The sequence below is a fragment of the Nipponia nippon genome, unplaced genomic scaffold (genome assembly GCF_047370975.1).
Source record: "Nipponia nippon isolate SJK-2023a ecotype South Korea unplaced genomic scaffold, ASM4737097v1 scaffold_5, whole genome shotgun sequence".
Lineage (NCBI taxonomy): Eukaryota > Metazoa > Chordata > Aves > Pelecaniformes > Threskiornithidae > Nipponia > Nipponia nippon.
Genome location: NW_028262369.1, coordinates 22,583,653 through 22,601,179, shown reverse-complemented (window position 1 = coordinate 22,601,179; position 17,527 = coordinate 22,583,653). Strand labels below are relative to the sequence as shown.

The 17,527-nt window shown below is 53.8% G+C and overlaps 2 protein-coding genes across 5 annotated transcripts in view; both read left to right on the top strand.

Moving 5' to 3' along the window:
* Positions 1-463: 463 nt before the first annotated feature.
* Positions 464-14,895, top strand: AK4 (adenylate kinase 4). 4 transcript variants are annotated; one of them, XM_087733389.1, is made up of 6 exons: positions 464-740; positions 7,625-7,744; positions 8,687-8,778; positions 9,000-9,133; positions 9,838-9,988; positions 10,162-10,298. In XM_087733389.1, the coding sequence occupies exons 1-5, from the start codon at positions 596-598 to the stop codon at positions 9,938-9,940; spliced, it is 594 nt and encodes a 197-aa protein (XP_087589515.1). In that variant the 5' UTR covers positions 464-595; the 3' UTR covers positions 9,941-9,988; positions 10,162-10,298. The 4 variants fall into 4 exon arrangements, with proteins under 4 accessions (XP_087589515.1, XP_087589514.1, XP_087589513.1 ...); XM_087733388.1 differs by lacking the exons at positions 8,687-8,778; positions 9,000-9,133; positions 9,838-9,988 and adding exons at positions 10,680-10,798; positions 12,137-14,895 and having other exon boundaries at positions 10,162-10,334; XM_087733387.1 differs by lacking the exons at positions 8,687-8,778; positions 9,000-9,133; positions 9,838-9,988 and adding exons at positions 10,680-10,798; positions 12,137-14,895 and having other exon boundaries at positions 10,135-10,334.
* A 1,949-nt stretch (positions 14,896-16,844) lies between these two features.
* DNAJC6 (DnaJ heat shock protein family (Hsp40) member C6) overlaps positions 16,845-17,527 on the top strand; it is a 52,305-nt gene continuing 51,622 nt past the window's right edge. Inside the window, exon 1 of the mRNA XM_087733381.1 lies at positions 16,845-17,021. The gene's annotated coding sequence lies outside the window, so the exon portion shown is untranslated. The remainder of the gene's footprint in view (positions 17,022-17,527) is intronic.

Sequence of the window (17,527 nt, the reverse complement as noted above, 5' to 3'; positions counted from 1 at the left end):
CCGCGCGGGCTGCGTTGGCACGCCGCGTGTTGGCAGGCTGTGCGTTTTCCCGACTGCGTTTGCAGAGCGCGCGCCTGCAGGCTGTGCGTTCGCTGCCCGTGCGTCCGCGGCGGTGGCCGCAGCCCCCACGGCCCCCCTGGCTCTGTGAGGACACGCCTGGGCTCATCGCCCGTCCCCGCACCCGCCGCAGCCCCGGCGTGGTGGCCGTGCGGGACGTGCACCGGCCGCCCCAAGAGCCGCCGGTACCGCCGGCTGGTTCCGTACCCCCTTCAGCCCGGCCTCCGGGCCCCCAGCCCCCGCCCTTGCCGGGGACCCCCGGGGCCGGGCCGTGCGGCGGGGGCCCCGTCGGGCCGCGGCCCGGCGCGGGCGGGCTCCGGGACTACAAGTCCCAGGGTGCCGCGGCCCGAGGGGGCGGGCGGGCGGCGCAGCCTGCCGGTGCTCCCCCCGCCCTGCTGATGTGTACGGGCCGCGGCGGCGGCTGGATGCGGGGGGAGCGGCGCGGCTCGGCGTGGCAGGGCGGGCGGCGGGGGGGCCGCGGCCGTCTGACGCGCTGTCCTGCCCCGCAGGGACCCGGGCCGGGCTCCGGCAGCCGGCCATGGCCTCCAAGCTGCTGCGGGCGGTGGTGCTGGGTCCCCCCGGCTCCGGTAAGGGGACGGTGTGCGAGAGGATCGCCCGCAGCTTCGGGCTCCAGCACCTCTCCAGCGGCCAGTTCCTGCGGGAGAGCCTCCGCGGCGGCGGCGGTGAGTGCCCGCGGGGCCGCCCCGTCCGGGGGGCGGCGGGGACCGGGGGCGGGGGGGGCTTCAGCCCCGGGCATCTTCGACGTGGCGGGGATGGGGTGGGGATGGGGTGGGGATGGGGATGGGGAACCCGCCCGGATACGCCGCAGGTCTTTTCCTTTCCGTGGGGTTGGCACAGCTCATTCATTGCCCTCGCCCTCCAGCCTGAGTTCATGGAGCTGCCCGATAAAAGTGGGGTCCGATGCCGTGGGGAGCCGTGGGTGTGTAAGAGTTTCATCCCTGCACCGGGTGGGTATGGCTTCGGAAAACCCGGTATGAATAACCTGCCTGCTCATGCACTCAGTTAACGGCGGCAGCTGGGGACGCAGGTCGCGTGTTATTAATAACTTCATCCTGCCTCAGGTGGTTGTACAGGAGCGGGGTAAAAACTGCAAAGCGGTGAATGGCAGATGGCTGAAATGCTGTTGCACGCTGTGCCTGTGCAACACCCACGGTGGGAGGGACGGATTGGGAACGTGTGTTCGTCCACGGGGGAAACCCCATTGGGAAAATTGCTGTGGCCCGGTGCCATGCCATGATGTGCTGTGCAGTGCCAGCCCCTGTGGCAAGGACAGCGGGGTGTTATGGGGCGCTGGTGCGTGTCCCCTGCTCCTTATGAAACCTCCATCCAGAAAGCAGGGAGGTGGAGAGGTGGGCGGCAGCACCCACACTGCACAGGTCACCCCCTCAGACCCCGCTTTTTAGGGCTTGCAGCAGAGAGCACAGTGGGCAGCCCTTGGGCAGGGCGAACCTGCCTGCAGGAGCACAGCCATGTCACAGCGGCTCTCTGCTCCTGCCCATCCCTTGTTTGACATCCAGGTCCAAAGCCCGTGGGAGAACTGATGGTCTTTGCTGTGTTTGCGCCCCGGGCAGCGCTGTCGGCTAGTGAGATGCTCCTTGGCCCTGGCCAGGCTCGGGAGTGGGTGTGCTGCACCCCAGCTTGCACTTGGGTTCCTCTGCAGCTGCCATTAGGCAATCCCAGCGTATTTCTTTTTCCAGTAGCTCCTTCTCTCCTCTGCTAATGTGTGAAAGACCGACCCAAAGAGGAAGCTGACTCACCGGGGAGAGGAACGGTAAACCGGCATTGATACAAAACAAGCGGAGAGAACCCAGAAGCGATTTCCCTTTTTAGAAGGGTAACAAAAAGAGGGAGGAAAAAAAGGGAGGGTAAAGTTTTGGAGAGCTGCGTGCTCTGGCAAGGGCATTGCACACAGCCCTGTACTGGTCACTCATTTAAAAATATCCAGATTTCCTTTTGTAAATAAAAAGGACAATAATATTTCCTTTGGAGGGAGGCTCAAAATTAGGAAAATCCTGATGACTGCTTTGGCTGAAGGACAAAACGCCTGGGTGCAAAGCGAGCAGAGGTGCAGCGTGCGGGAGTGGGGCAGTGCAGTGAGACTGTGTGCCCATCTAGGAACTTGCATGATCAAGGTCTAAACAAGTGGCTTTCCTGGATTTTATATTTCAGTTCATACTCTTAGTCTAGAGCTTCTCTGGGGACACTGGAGAAGGAAGAAGGGGCTGTGAACAGAGTTAGCTGAAGGTATTTCCCAAAGCGCATTGGGTAAATTCAGTTTCCCAAAGGAAACAACATTGAGAAATGTGGGTAAAATTACTCAGAAGTAAATCAACCTTAGTTTGGTACAGCTGGCGTGACATTCGGGTCCCACCTTTGACTCAGCCTCTGGTTACAGCTCTCAGTAAACTGCAGCTATTTGCTATTTTGTTTTGCTATTTGCTTTGGACAAGCTGTTACATGACAGCGCTGCGGTGTGCCAGCTCTGGGGGAAACGAGGTGGAAGTATACTCTCCTCCCAAGTTTATCGTCTGCGCCACTGGCTTTGCATTTTAGGGGAGCTGGGGCCCTTCAATACAAACAGCTGCATTACAGAATTGTTGTCCCAAAGGGACCTGTCAGTCCGGTGTTTATAGAGTAATCGCAGTCCAAGGATGGCAGGCAGGCGTTGATGCACAGGGGATTTTCCTGCTTGCCATTGCAAGATGTAAAGTGGCTGTGGCTGCAGGGTTCAAGCTCGGGCAGCACAGAGGACTGCAGCCACTGAAGGAAGCCTGAGCCGGCTGGCACGGAGAGCGTGCCCGGCTCACCGCCGGTGTCGGCAGTCTCGGGGAACCAGGACTTCACGTTGCAGCTGAGTGAAGCAGCTGAACACACGGCTGCTGCTGAAGTGTTTGAAGTTTTGCTACAGCGACCCTACGAGTACATCCACTACCGCACATTTGTCTGTTAATTAGTGTCCTGCTTAGTGAGTGGCTGCTCTGCTGAAAGGGCCTTTTTAAGACCTTGGAAGACTTAGAAGCTGTGTTTTTGGTGCTAGGCAGGGGCAATGGAGGGTGGTGAGCAATTTCCTTGGCCCATACTTGCCCCAGTACCCACGTGGTAGTCTCTGGTGTTGGCAGCATCCCAGGGTCTCCAAGACCTGGCAGTTAATTTGCAATACAACTTAGTTTCTTTTTCCAGTGGCTTTGGCTGAGGGTCTGCATCCCCCCAGGGACACGTGGGTCTTCTGTCTGCCCCACCACGTCCTTTAACGTGCTTCGTTGGAGGTAGAAGTGGCTCCTGTCCCCTCCTCGTGACAGGTTTCATTTGTTAGTGTTGACCAAAGTGAGCACAAAAAAAAGATCAAGGGGATTGTGGGTTGTGCATGGCCGAGCCTCGCGGTACTTCTCCCTGCCTTTCCCACGGGCGATGGTCTTTGCTGGCAGAGCCACGCACTGGCCCAGCTGCCTCTCGAAGCTGAGCCCAGGAGATGCAACCTGCCAGCCCTTTAGTTTTCCGTAGGGTCGGTGCTGTATCTTTATGTGCGGGAGCAGCAGCGGTGCTCTGGCTGCAGCGGTTTCCCCCGGTGCTGGCTGCTGCCCAGCAGACGGACCCTGCTGTCCATCCAGCAAGTGGGTCATGGCCCAAATTTGGGGCCACACCAGGCTCCAGCTTTGCAAAGTGACATACTATTGGCGAGGATGGGGTGGGAGCGAGGGCCCTGGATGCAGCATCTGCATTGGGAAAGAGGTCCTGGTGTCCCAAAACCGGGGTGACATCTGGCCCTGGCCAGCCGGCATTGTTGCAGCTTAACTGCGCTGGTGTACAGGTGGCTGTGGTCGGGGTTTTCTCCTCTTCATTAACGCCAGATCGTGTTGGTGTAGCCTAAATAAAAAAACTGTGTAGAAGGTTGCACCGTGAGGCAGAAAGTCCAGGGTTATCGTGCAGCATCTGGAGGCTGCCAAGCGCTGTGTTTGGGAACAGCCTCTCCTCCAGCCTGTCCTGCCTCGTCCTGGGTGGCTGTTTTGCTGCTCGTGGCCTCGGGGGCAGGAGACGTCCCTCAGGGCTGTAACTCCGTGTTGCTTTGATAAGGAGGGATGGCTGCAGATCAGGGTTGCATTGGGGAAGCCACAGAGAGCCTGAAATCCCATGTGTTAAAGGGTGGATTAAACTCATAGTCATTAGATTAATGGGATTAAGCCCGTGAGTCAAGAGGCCGTTTTGCACAGAGCTCAGCACTGCCAGGAGCACCCACCGGCCCAGCTCAGGCAGCAGGAGTAGCGGCTAAGGAGCCTCTTGCTACCTGGAGTAACTGCAGAGCAATGTTTGTAACTTCTTTTTGCACCTGGCCATAGCAATGGGGATTTTGGTGCTTGCATAGGTGCTGTGCAGCACAGCAGGGGTGAGCTCCAGCTCCTCACGCAGGGGGACCAGGAGCTGCAGGGAGCTGCTGGGCAGGGACCGGCATCTTCCACCCTGCTTGGGAAGGGCTGCCCAAACCCTGCTCCCCGTTGGCTTGCGGCTGGGGAGCACTTCACCGGGGGGGCTTGCACGGAACAGGTTGGGCTCTGGGGCTGATGGCTGGTGCGTCTGGGAAGGGGATGGCAAATGTGAAAATTGGAGATAAAGGCTGCCTTGAAGAAACCCCGTGGGAGCAGGGCTATGCTGCAGGGGTGATGCGCTCTGGAGCATCCCTGGTGTTGGGGGGCCAGGGGACCGGGCAGCTCTGCAGGTCATTCCTGCAAAATACATGCCTGTTCCTCCTTGGCGAGAGGAGGGGTGGCGGTGCTGCCGGTGCTTTGGAGGAGTCTGAGCAGTGAGGGAGAGGCTGCGGGGGCTTCAGTAGCTGTCTGGAAGCAGTCAGCACCCTGTGCTGGTGTGTGGACCCTCGTGGTAGTGCATTCCCCCCGTGCCAGTGCATGACGCCTGTGCCGGTGTCTGCCCCCCATGCTAGTGTGTCTCCCTGGCACGCATGGGGGACACGGAGGAGCAGCATCTCCAGCAGCAGGAGTCGTCCATCATGGAGCAGTGGAGAACTGTCCATCCATATCGGGGGCGTGGGAAAACTGCAGCCTTCGTGATGCAGAGCTGTGGGCCCCTGTTGTATTTCCAGACTTCACAACTGCGGCTTGGTGTATTTTTGGTTTGTAGCACCAGGCCCGGCTCCAGCAGCCCCGCCGAGCAGCAGCCGGTCCCTTGGATGGCCAGCCCTCCTTGGGGTGGCAGCGGGACCTTCTGCTGCAGCTCCAGCCTCTGTGGCCGCTGGGCTCTGCCTCGGGAGCAGCTCTGCCCTGCCGGCAAGTGCGTTCCCTGCAAGCCTGTGGCAATGTGCGGACCACAGGAATAAGTGTTAAAAAATGTAGGTGGATGTGATAATATTTATGCCCTAGCAAATCTCCATGCTGGTTGCATAAGACGTCACGTATTATTTCCATCCCCGTGTCCTTTGCTTCCCCAAGCAGGAGAGCTGCCAGCAGTGCTGGTGACGTATGGGCAGCGACAAAAAACTTGTCACTGAAAAAAGGTATTTTCTGCTCACTGTGCCTGGCAGCCACCATGGCTCTGAGCAAAGAGCTGCTCAGCAGGCTGAGCTGCAATGCCTTTATGGAGCAGAGGGAGGGGGACACGCCATGGTCCCCATCCCTGCAGTGACTCAGCCCTGCAGGCTGGTGAGTCAGCACCCACTGCCTGCCCCATTTCAGAGGCAGTTTCCAACTGGGAGTGTGGCTCAGCTGGCAGCCCCGACCTGCCCCGCTTTCGTGCCAGGCATCATCCGCAGACCATTTCGGGAGCCCACGAAGTTTCCTGTGCACGCCCCGGCCCCACACTCCCAGGGGAATCTGTGCAGGCTGCATCAGGCTCCCCCATTAGATCAGGTGAACATCAGGTGAACTCTCTCCAGGAACTGTATATCTTGCAAAAAAACCCCTCCTGCAGCTCAGGAATTGCACGTGCCTGCCTGGTCTGACATCTTGCTGTGGTCTGGAAAACCAGAGCCTGCCTCCAAATGCAGGATCCTTGGGCTTCTTTTGGAGAAGACTCACACTTTGGGAGGGCTAAAATGTGCTGTCCTCAGCAAAAATCTTGCAAAAATTGATTGCAAAATTGTTCCTTTCTGGTGACAGATGCTATTTCAACTGCTGTCAGAAGAGAGCAGAAGAGATGTCAATTGGGTCCTGGTCCAAGAGGAAAAGGCCGGACCTCTTCTGGTGGCAGGATCAGGACTTGTCACACACAATGGCAAAGAATATTTGCATTTTCCAGACAGTTTCTTTGTGTCTCCGAGTGGCTAAAAGAAAATCACAGGCAAACTGTAATGTAAGAAGCAACTGAATTTATTGCATTTCTCCTTGAAGTAACATCTGCTGTACCCCAGCTGCAATAAAAATATAAGCAGAATAAATCCTTATTACATTGGCTGCTGGCAGCGGCTGCCCAGGTGATGCCAGGCTGCTGTGAAGGTGGGTCCAGACACAGTGTTACCTGTGCAGAAACCACTGCTGGCTTCTCCTCCAGCGCTGTCAGCTCCAGCTGAGTGATGCGGGGGAGACCAGGCAGACGCCTAGTAAGGTATATTTACCTTGCAGTTACACTGCAATTATGTTCTCAAGGATTTGATCTTGGAAGTAATTTTCTTATCTCAGCGTATGTTAACTTGAGGCTCTGAAGTCTTAAAGCCCTTTGGATGGGAAGCTGTCTTCCGCTTTCAGCAGCGATTTAACAAACGCTTTGAGGTTTGGGTTTCGCATGAGCTCGCTGGTGATTCCTGTCTACTGCCACATTTCACATGTGAAATGATGAATTTGCACCTCTTCAGATCATTTAGAAATGACAACACCAGCTTTTCCTGGTGATGATTGTACATAGAAACTTTGTGCCTACGAGCTAAATGCTGCCAGATCTGCAGGCATTGCTCAAATGCATCATTTGTCCTCATGGCTTTAATGGAAACCTCCTCTGAAGCACAAGAATTTGCAGCTGGGGCTCAGTGCATGTAGGAATAGGCATTATTAGCATCCTGTATTTGGCACTGACATTGCTTTAAAAGAAGCAGTGAGCCAGGCAGTGGGATGTTGGCCAGATCTGCGGTCCAGGATGGGGTAAGCATCCACTGTCAGGGGTACACGGAGGTTGGCTGCATCCCTTGCAGGTGGTCCAGTGTCTTTGTGACATTTAATATCCATGCCAGTGTCACCTGTAACCACACTGGTGCCTTCTCCAAAACCAAAGGAGCTTCGTGCGTAGCATGCGGTGCACGCGTCTGGCGATGCAGGGACGACGCTGGTGCGCCTTGCCGCTGTCAGCTGGCTTGCAGGCCTGTGAGGGCTTGGCCAGTGCTCGCTGTGTTGCTACTCTCGGGTATTTCAGGCATTTCCATTTCTACAGCACCAAAAGGACTGCGTGGCCCCTGGCTATCAGGAGCAGCAGCTATGAGCAGAGGGATGCTGCTGAAAGGCTCCTGGATGAATGATTTGGGAGGACAGGCAGAATTTGAGGGGGAGCAATATTTTTTAAGCGGAAATGTCATGCTTTTTTTTTTTTTCTTTTTTTTTCTTCTCTTAAACAGAAGTTGGCGTCTTGGCAAAGCAGTACCTTGAGCGAGGCCTTCTGGTGCCGGACCACGTCATCACGCGCGTGATGATGACGGAGCTGGAGAAGCGGCGAGAGCAGCACTGGCTGCTCGATGGTGAGTCCACTGCCACCTGGGAAAATCCCAGCCCCCTTTAAAACATCATTTTGCTGCTAATGGTTTGGCAGCACCAGGAGAGAGAAAAACCAGAAGGTGACTTTTCTGGTCCTGCCGGCCATGGGAGGAGAGGCAGGAGCCAACCTGCTGGCAGAGACATCTGCCCACGGGTGTTTCTTCCCTCTGCCCTGAGTGTGTCCAGCTGAGGCCTTGGCACACATTGGGGAAAGGCAGGGAAAGGAGATGGGTGTTTCATAAAGTGGAGCCAGCAAGCAGAGCGAGGCTGGAGGCAAGCCAAGAAAATCCTCTTACTGCCTCTGTCTGTGCGCGAAGGAGCTACTCATCCCAAGCCCAAAAGCCACCTGAGGTGCTGGTGGAGAAGACGCTGAGAGCAAACCAGCAAGGCAAGCAGTGAGAGGAACAGCAGAGGATTCACCAGGAGCTCCTGCAGTTCTCGGCGGTGAAGCTGCACGCCAGCAGCTGTGGTGCATCGCTGCTGGTGGCCTGGGAGCTGGCAAGTGCTGATGGAAGCTCTAGAAATCACGTTGGGACTTGGTTAGGGGATGGGACAGGGCTCGGCGGGTCACACTTACCTGCGGTGTTAGGCACAGGCAAGTAGGACATATGGGGATGAGCAGCTGTGGCTGCTGTAGGGGAAGAAACCCTCCCTTGCCAATCTGCTGAAGCTCTTTGAAAGAGTCAGTGAATACGTAGGTAAGACTGAGCCAGTTGATTTATAACCGACTTGGGCTTTTGGAGAGCCCTTGGGCTCCTTACAGGGAAAATACAAAACAGTTTACAACTAAAATAAGTCTGCAGTTTAGTGCCATGGACTGGAAGGCTGGTGGAGCTAGGCTTCTTCCCCATGTGGCCCTGGGTTGCCCCAGAGGAGGGGTGGCTTGTGCTTGGGCTTGGGGTCTGGCTGAACTCTTCTCACCCCAGCAGGCACCGGGGATCCGGCACCATCGGCACCGGGGGTCTGGCAGAGTCACCGCACTGGGCTCACAGGGAGGATGTCAAAGACCTCAAGCCCTGTAGGTTCAGGCTGCCTTGAAGATGCTTGTGAATCCTCACTATTAAAAATTCATTATTCTTACCATAATGCCACTTAATTAATCTGGGAACATGGCAATTAACAAATATTACAGCAACAAGCGCTGTGTAAACAAGTACATATTTCTTTGTATTAAAACTCTGGTGTTTCAACACATTCATGGGGGTTTGCATTGACACGCTCATATCTGGGTTCTTGCAGCTCAGGATGTTGGTTTATCGTGGTATGACCCCCAGCAGCCCGGGCTGGGGACCAGCTCCTGTTTTGTCGATACTCTGCATCTGGAGGTCCCGCCAAGGGTGCCGCAAGGGTGAAGCAATTCCGGGTGTGGGCTGGTAACAAGGATTTCGGGAACTGCCTGCTTTGTGTGCTGACCTCTGATTATACCAAGATGTTTGAGGGATGGGCTGCTCTTGTAGCTAAAATCTGAATGCAGGCAGCAGCGATGCTGGCAGCCCTGTGCTGTCACGTTCTTCCTCCTAATTTTGGGGTATTTCATCTGCCTGGGGGCGCGAGCAGTCAGAGCCCCACTCCAGCAGTACTGTGACAAGGAGCGTATTTATTTCAAGTGGTCTGTTTGATAACATAAATAACAGACCGACTTTACTTGGTAAGACAGACCAAATGTATTCTTTCTCATAATGGCCAATTCGTTCCCTGTGCTGATGTCCTGACAAGCTCTCGGCTAATAATATCCTGCTTGGGAAAAGCCTGGGAGGTCTTAGAGGGTTTTACGGAGGTAAAAAAAGGTTAAAAAAATGAAAAAAGGGTGTTGCCAGCAGAGAAAACTGGAGACGGGACCAGCTTGGAGTCACCCCTGGTTGCAGTCTGATGGCAAGAGCAGATGCTCCCACCCGCTCACTGGCTTTTCCGACCTAAAGGTACCGCCTGGTACCTTTGGAGGACGGGGGTTTCAGAGAGCTGGGTGATGGCTGTACAAACCATTTTATCGCAGAATTCTTGATGTCCTCCATGTAAATCAGCAGTGTGTTACTCATCTGTGCACAACATTTTGTTTCCTTTGTCTTTGTAATTCCAGCATTTATCCCTGTTTTGTTGTTGCCTGTGCCCTCTTACTTGCCTCCAGCTCCTGTGCAGGGACACCAGCCCTGCACCAGACACGACTTTGCAGGAAAACATGAGCCCACAGTGATCCGTGTGTTGTATTTCGGGAGTTGGTGCTGTAGGAGGTATATTTTATTGTAGCCATATGGTGGATGCCTGTCTTTCACACCGCTTGTGCTATAGTGAGGAGCCGTGGTGGTTTTGCAGCTCTGGGGCTGCGGGGTGGGTGCTTTTGACTCCATCACTGCTGCATTCCTGCTTCTCGTGACAGCCCCATTCTGTTGCGGTGCCTGCACAGGTTTCCCTCGGACACTGGGGCAAGCCAAGGCGCTGGATGGGATCTGCAAGCTGGACCTGGTGATCAGCTTGAACATACCTTTCGAGACGCTGAAGGATCGCCTGAGCGCCCGCTGGGTCCACCCAGCCAGCGGGAGGGTGTATAACATGGACTTCAACCCCCCCCATGTCCAGGTAAGAGCCCGTAGCATCGCGGTGGTGGTGGCTGGGAGCAATTCACAGAAGGAAAAGATCAGAGAAGCCTTTCTCTGCATAAGCTGAGATCGTAAAAAAGCATTGGGGAAGAAATCCCAGGTAGTAAGCACTGAGCACCGGAGGGCTTTGCCCTCAGGAGCCAGCCTGAAGGAGTTGTGCTAAATGTTAATTAGGAAAATGAGATTTATGTTAAATGCTGTCCGAGGATGCTCAATCGATGCAGAGCAGGATGAGGCATTTGCCAGTGGTTGCATGGCAGGGAGCTGCAGTGTGGGCAATGGGGCCAGTGGCTGCATCCCCTTGATGGTGTTTGCCTTCCTGCAGGGTGTCGATGACCTGACAGGCGAGCCGCTGGTCCAGCGTGAGGACGACAAACCCGAGGCCGTTGCTGCCAGGCTCAGAAAATACAAAGATGCTGCAAAGCCAGTAATAGAGTTGTACAAGTGAGTTGGACCATGCGAATAAATCACAGCGTGCCCACAAAAACAGGCACGAGTGCTGTTTCCACCTGCTGGTCCCATGCCCCCATCCTGGCAGCCTGAGGAGCTGCACAGCCCCCAGCAGATTTTGGGGGGCAGATCACTGCCCTCAGCTGCACAAAGCCCAGCCCTTCATTGCAGCCAAGTTCTGGCCCTGTTTGAAGGGAGGAGGCTGATACAAAGAAATTCACAGCTCCTGTTTGTCTTGCTGAGCTCCACAAAGGGCTTTGCCGGTGCTGGCAATGGGAGGGATTTTTTGGCTGTGGCAGAAGGCACTTGAAATCCCTTCTGCCCCCCAGCTCCACTGTGCAGGGTGGGAAGCCTATTTGCTTTGCAGAGCTGCTGTCCATCAGCGTTATGAAACCCAACCAGTTAAGAGTTTTAGCTTCTTTTTGAGCGAGTGTCCTCCAGCACAAGAGATGGAGAAGCTCTGAGATGCCTCAGACCCTGCCCTGCCCATGCAGAGCCGTCGCTGAACGAGCCGAGGGTCTGCGGGCGGGTGGGGACAGTGATGTTGCAGAGAGCAGCTCCGCTTCTGCCTGCACCCATGAGCTGCTTTCTACCCTGCTTCAAACAAACCCGTTCACCCTGTGCCGTGCAGATCCAGGGCGGTATGTGCTGTGCAGTCACCCTGCAAAAAATCAGTCCAGGGCCCCAAGGTGTTTAGGTAAAGTACAGGGCGATTGGCAAGAGGGCAGGAGAAGGGCAAGACCCTGGGGCTGGCCTGGATGGGCCTGCTGTGCGCACAGACCTGTTTCAGGACTTGTCCTTTCTGCGCTGCTGGTAGTTTGGGGCAGTCATCCCCTGGCTGGGTTGGGAATAGATGGATTGCCATAGAATGGCAAGGCTGAAAGGGAACAAGTGCTTGGGAATGTTTTTAAAAGCAGAAGTGGTCCACAGGGAGCCAAAAGCACCCTTGCAGGGGAGGGGGGAGAATTGGGGCCCTGAATTTCCCACTTGCTTAAGCACATGAATAAATCCTGCTGATTTACGTCTATAAAGCACTTCAGAGAACAAGCAGTCCTTAGGGGGACGAGGGTGAGCTCTCCTCCTGGGTAATGTGATTATTTGTGGTTATCTGGGTTTAGCTCATCCATGTGCGAATGCAGCTGGACTCCTCCCAGTGAATGCTGAGGACGGGACCAGCTGCTGCTCGTCTCCTTTATCCCCTTCCTCTTGCCCCAAAAGCCATCGGTGAGCTTCTAGCCTGGCCAGGCCGTCTCCTGCCAACCTGACTGCAAATACCCCTGTCCTCAGGACTGCAGATACCCCTGGTGCTGACTTCTTCCATCTCTCTTCCAGGAGCAGGGGCATCCTTCACTCCTTCTCGGGGACAGAGACCAACAAGATTTGGCCATATGTGTACACCCTGCTTTCCAGCAAGATCCCACCCGTTCTCTCAGATGAGGAGAACTGAACAGCTTGTGCCAAGGACCAAGAGCTAACGCCATCACGGATTTGGTTTCTCTGCGTGGTTCTGGGGATGTGCTCAGATTAGGTGATTGTATGGTATCTAAATCCCTTCCCTGGGTGGACTGGGTGACATCAGTGGATACATGGTTATAGCCAGTATCAGGGCGAAAAGATCTTTGTTTATAAGGTCAAGTCTGCTAGAATAAGGATTTTTTTTCTCTTTTGAGGCTATAAAGTTTTCCTGCCTACGGTCCAAGTACACAAACAGATCAGTGATGCAAACCTGGGTAATGATCATGCCAGGTTTACACAGCTTGCCATGATGTCCCTGCCACCCCCATACAAACCCCAGTCTCTGTTTGAGCCTAGAATGTGCCACCCCGTTCCTCCACAGTACTGTTTACTGCAGATTGCTCTCTAGGTTGTATTTTTTTTTCTATAAATTATTTTCTATTAAATTTATTTCTCAGAAAAATAAAGCTCTAAAAAGCAAGACTTAGCCCAGTAGGAACTGGTGAGCAACATGAAAAATGTGTACACTACGAAGCTCGGAAATGTGAAGATCACATTTCCAGCATTAATACACATAAAAGAGGGAAAACATTGGAGGTAAAACACACACTTGTGCTTCTTCCATAGAGAGAGATGAAACCCCTGTTATAAAAAGCTGCTGTGCAGTCTAGTTTTAATGAGATGCTGTGACACTGAGCAGGATCTGTGCTGGGGATGAGTTGCAGTTCTTCGTTCTTACCTTGTTTATAGCTTTTAATACTACAAGATACGGTCATGTTATAAGAGTTTCTCCCAAAGATTTATTTTAATGTGCGCTTCAGTTTCGGGAAGAAATCAAGTCATTCCATCTTCTGTGCTGCCTTTGTCCCCGAGGTCCCCTGGGGATGAGGTGTTGCCTAAGTGGTACCTGCTGGGGCTGCAGCATCTCTGGCAGCTCCCTCCCCACAAACCCCCGGAGGGGTGAGAGCCTTCCCTTCCCCAGGACGCGTGCAGGGGCTGCTGAGGGTCGTCCCCAGGCGTTTCCCCAAGATCTACGGCATCATCTGAGCGTGTTGCTCCTCTTCTCATGCGCAGGAGCTTTGCAGCCAGGTGGAGTGGCTTTTCGCAACTGGAAGTACTGTAACTCTGGTGGTAGGATGCAGTACCTAAGCAATGGGGATGTTCTTGTCTCCTCGAGTTGCCTTATTTTATAGAATATATATTTAAGAAAAAAGCAAGATGTGTATTTTTAAAGGTTTAAAAAAAAAAAGCGCTGAATTTTAGCATCGACTTTTGGGAACTGCACGAAGCTGCTTGTGTTTGCAGAGCGTGCTGCAGTCTGCCATGGGTGGCTCAGCAGGGAGGCAGAAAAGCTGTCACTCCCCTACACCCATTTGATTAATTGGAGCAGCCTGGGCAAGTTTCGGTTGCTGAAATGTCACTGTTTTTATTTTTGCTTGGAGAGTGGCCCTGAAGCAGGGGAGGGGGAGCAGACTGGCTTTTTTAGGGTTGCACAGGCTCCATGTGCGAAACTTCAGCACATCCCAGGAGTCTTTTATCCCTGCTGAGCCACCCGCATCCTCATGCTATCAGAGGAGGCCCTGATGTTTGCTCTCTCTGTCGAAGGCAACTTTGCCCTGGCGCTCTCCTGATAACAGAGCCAGAAGCTGTTGGGCATCTGCCGAGCGGGATCTCTGCCCGCGTGCTGCCTGCTCGTCGCCTGCCTGCTGGTGAAAACGATGATGCAGCAGCGGCAGGGGAGGGCTCCGCATCCCACTCTGGATGGGAATTTCCCAGGTGGGAGCAGAGGGACCGTCGGGTTTCACTGCTGTCCCTGGAAGCCTTTCCATCCCCCCGGAGCTCCTGGGCTGGGAGGATGCAAATCTTCCACCCTGCAATGAAATCCTATTTAAGATAGATTTTAGGTTTTCCCATGACCCTTGGAAGGAGGTCTGAGCCAGTTTTAAACACAAGTCTAGAAATAGCCAAAATGTGTGTGCTGTTTTCTTTCTAACAGTGTTGGGCAGGAGGGGAGGAGATGACGGGGGGTGGGTTTTAGGCTATAAAAGCAACCTGGCCACAGTGGGCAGCTCTGCCGGGGCTGAGTGCCGGGCAGGGGGGCTGCTCCCTGCTTTCCCCTGCCTAGCTCTTGTGTCTCATCCTTTTCTGCTGCAAAATGCCTCCTGCAGACAGGCTTTCCCCATGCAGCGCCCAGCGGCAGGACAGGGCTTGCAGATGTCTTTGCCCCAGGAGAGTCGCTGAGCGCTTGTTTTAAAGGCTTTGAGCCCTGTAGTAGATGTAGAAATCCCACAGCTGTGCACGAGCCCTCGGGATAGATTTTTCTACAAGAGTTATTGTACAATGCATTTTCGTAGACCAAATACCAGCAGGGATGAGGTCCCGGAGTGATATGTGTTCCTCACCTTTCCTCCCCGCCACGCTCCCCTTTGGTATTTTACTGTGAATCTCACGCCTTTTCTAAAGCAACAGCAATTTTGTACTGACCCAAGATACTGTGTGGTGGGAGGAGGGTCTCCCCACGCGTGGGGCTCCGCTGGCATGTCACACCGAGGTTTCTTCCTGGAGTTTCTTCCTGGTGAATTGCTGCAGCTGTGTTACTGCTCAAAAGATGTAAATAAAATTTTTGCTCCTGCTTATCCCTGTGCTGGCAGTGTCTGTGTGTGAGTTAAACCTGATCTCCACTGAAGGCCAGGTTCCGCATGAGCCCTTGCCCTGCGCTGAGGCTGCGGGACATGCCTGCAGGTAGTGGGTCATTTTTGACCTGGAGATTTCTTTGTAGAAGCCGAGGAGGAGGAGGAGGGGGGAAGAAGAGGAGTCAGAGCATCCCCACTTGAACACAGGAGAAAATCCTGCAGTAAAGGGGGTCCCCCAGGTTTTGGGCTTGGGCACAATCCTGCTATTTGGGTCCTGTCTTACAGCCAACTCCTTTATTTGATATAATCCAAAATACCAGTTAAAAAGCCAGTTGCTCCTGCCCTCCCATCCTTTGCACATAAAGTGGTTTTTATTTTCCTATTTAACTTCCACCACTGAAAGTAATGGAGAGCATTAGGCACAGCAAGGCTCTGGCTATTGCCTGTGTCCCGTGTAATCCATCACATGTATTTTGGTAGAGGGAATTAAAAGCCGTAAGCTGAAGTGTCTCCACCCATCACTACCGGCTTGCAGATCCAATCGCTTTTTGCTTTTTTCTTTAATTCCCAAATAGCAGCTTCAGGGCCCTCGGTCCCCTGTTTGGAGTAAGCAGAGATCAGAAATGATTAGGAGAAATAAAAAAAAAGGTGATAAGCAGCGAAACCACTGCCTGGCAGGTGAGAAAGCAGAGACATGGCTGAGGATCGGCCTCGGCGTCCATGGGCGAAGGAGCTGAACCCAGCAGGAGGGGTGTGGGTGATGCTGGGGTTCAGGGTCGTGGCAATCCGGAGGGAGAGAAGGGATATATTGCCTCCGAGCAACTCTGTCTGAGGGTAAAAGGGCAGATAAATACAAGGATGAAAAAGAGCTATGTAAGCTAGAAAATTAACTCAGTCTACAAACAGAAGTTGGGAGGTCAAAAAGCAGAGGAATATGTGAGGAGTGCCAAAATCAAGCTGAGAGCAAAGCCTTGGCTTTTCCCGAGTGCCATCAGGGGAGCTGGGGTGGCACAAGGGTCAGCGGCCCTGGCCCTACAGCCTGACCCGCACCACGTGCTGGGGCGCCTCCGGCCCCCCCAAACTGGGGGGCTTCTCCCCAGCTGCGGGGGACACGCACCCAAACCCGGCACAGCCGGGGATGCAAACAAACCACCCCAACACCCGCAAAACAGCGTGTCCCCGCGGGGCTGCTAAATAGTTCTTTGAATTTCAGAACAACACGAAAAGCATTAGAATTCCCACCTTTCTCTTATATTTGTATATATTGTGCAATATCAGTCCCTTCATGGAAGGTTTGTAGTATGTTATCCATCATTTGCTTTCTGCACTCCACACTGCTTGTTTACAGGCCAGTTCTTTTAACTTGTCCTTTCGCATATCTGCCCCCGGGGACCTGTGCCTTGAATTCCTCGGTCGGTGGTTTCCCCAACAGTCATTACACTGCTCTGCTTCCCCTGGGTGTTGTGCAGAGAGATTAAAGCTTCTGGGATGCTCCGATACGGTGGGCACAGGGGATACCCAAGCAACATAACTGGAATTCCTGATGACTGCTTGGAAGAAATGACACTGACGGCTGGTAATGCCGTTGCATCTGTAGTTATGCTGTGATAAAGATTTGGGGTCAATTAATAGCGTGTTTATAGCATCAGCTAGCGCTAGCCTTCCGGGGTACCCAGGGAAGTGCCCCAGGCATGCCTCGACCAGCACGCTGTCCTGTTCCCAGCTCTGCTTTGACATGCCGCATCCCCGCTGAGTCTGTCCGAAGGCATTAACCTTCTCCAAAAAGAAAAAAATCGGGGCGGGGGGGTGGATAGATTGCTTAGATTTGCACTTGATGAATCAGACCTGCAGACTCCAGATCCCACTCCATGCCACATTTTAGAAGATGTGATATGTCTGCCTCCATCCTCATCCTTTCCTGAGTCTCTGTAATCCCAAATATATCCCGTCAGGGCCCACAGCGACGCGCAGTTCCCAGGCAGCAGCGCCCCAGCCCATGGCCGTCGCCCCGTGACCCGGGACTGCCGCTGAATGACGAGTCGAAAGCCGGCGTGCGGGAGCGCAGCTGGGCTCCCCGCCGCTCTGCCGCAGGAGCCGGGAGAGGAGGATGCACGCATCTGAAAAGCAAGGTAAGGAAAGCTTAGCCACGAGCCGGGTGCGTAGAAGAAGAGCGAGAGGGTGCACAGTCAAATATGGGATGTTGTTTACGGCAAATTTGTGCTGAGTAATCATTGGGAAGGCATGCTCGGGATAAAGCAAAAAATCCTGCTTTAAAGCCTTGTTATGTAATAGGTTTGAGGGAAGATACTGCACTGAAAACTGTTTCTCTTGGCAGTGTAGCACATATTGCTGTCTGATGGCAAGTTAAGTTGCTGAAATTCAGCAATGTATACCTGGGCACACAGTGTTTAATAACCTCGAGCTGCCTCTTGCTCTGCATATCTCAATGACTCCGTGCAGAACATGAGCATCTCTTCTTGCACCCCAAAATAGATGTTTGTGTATTTTAGGACTGTGAAAGCTATTTGGGCATATTGCCTTCAATGAAGAAAAAAGAAGTGATTTTCAGGCTTTAAATAATAATTGTAGGTTATGTCTGAACATAGCTGTACTTCCTACAGGAAGGGTAATTCAG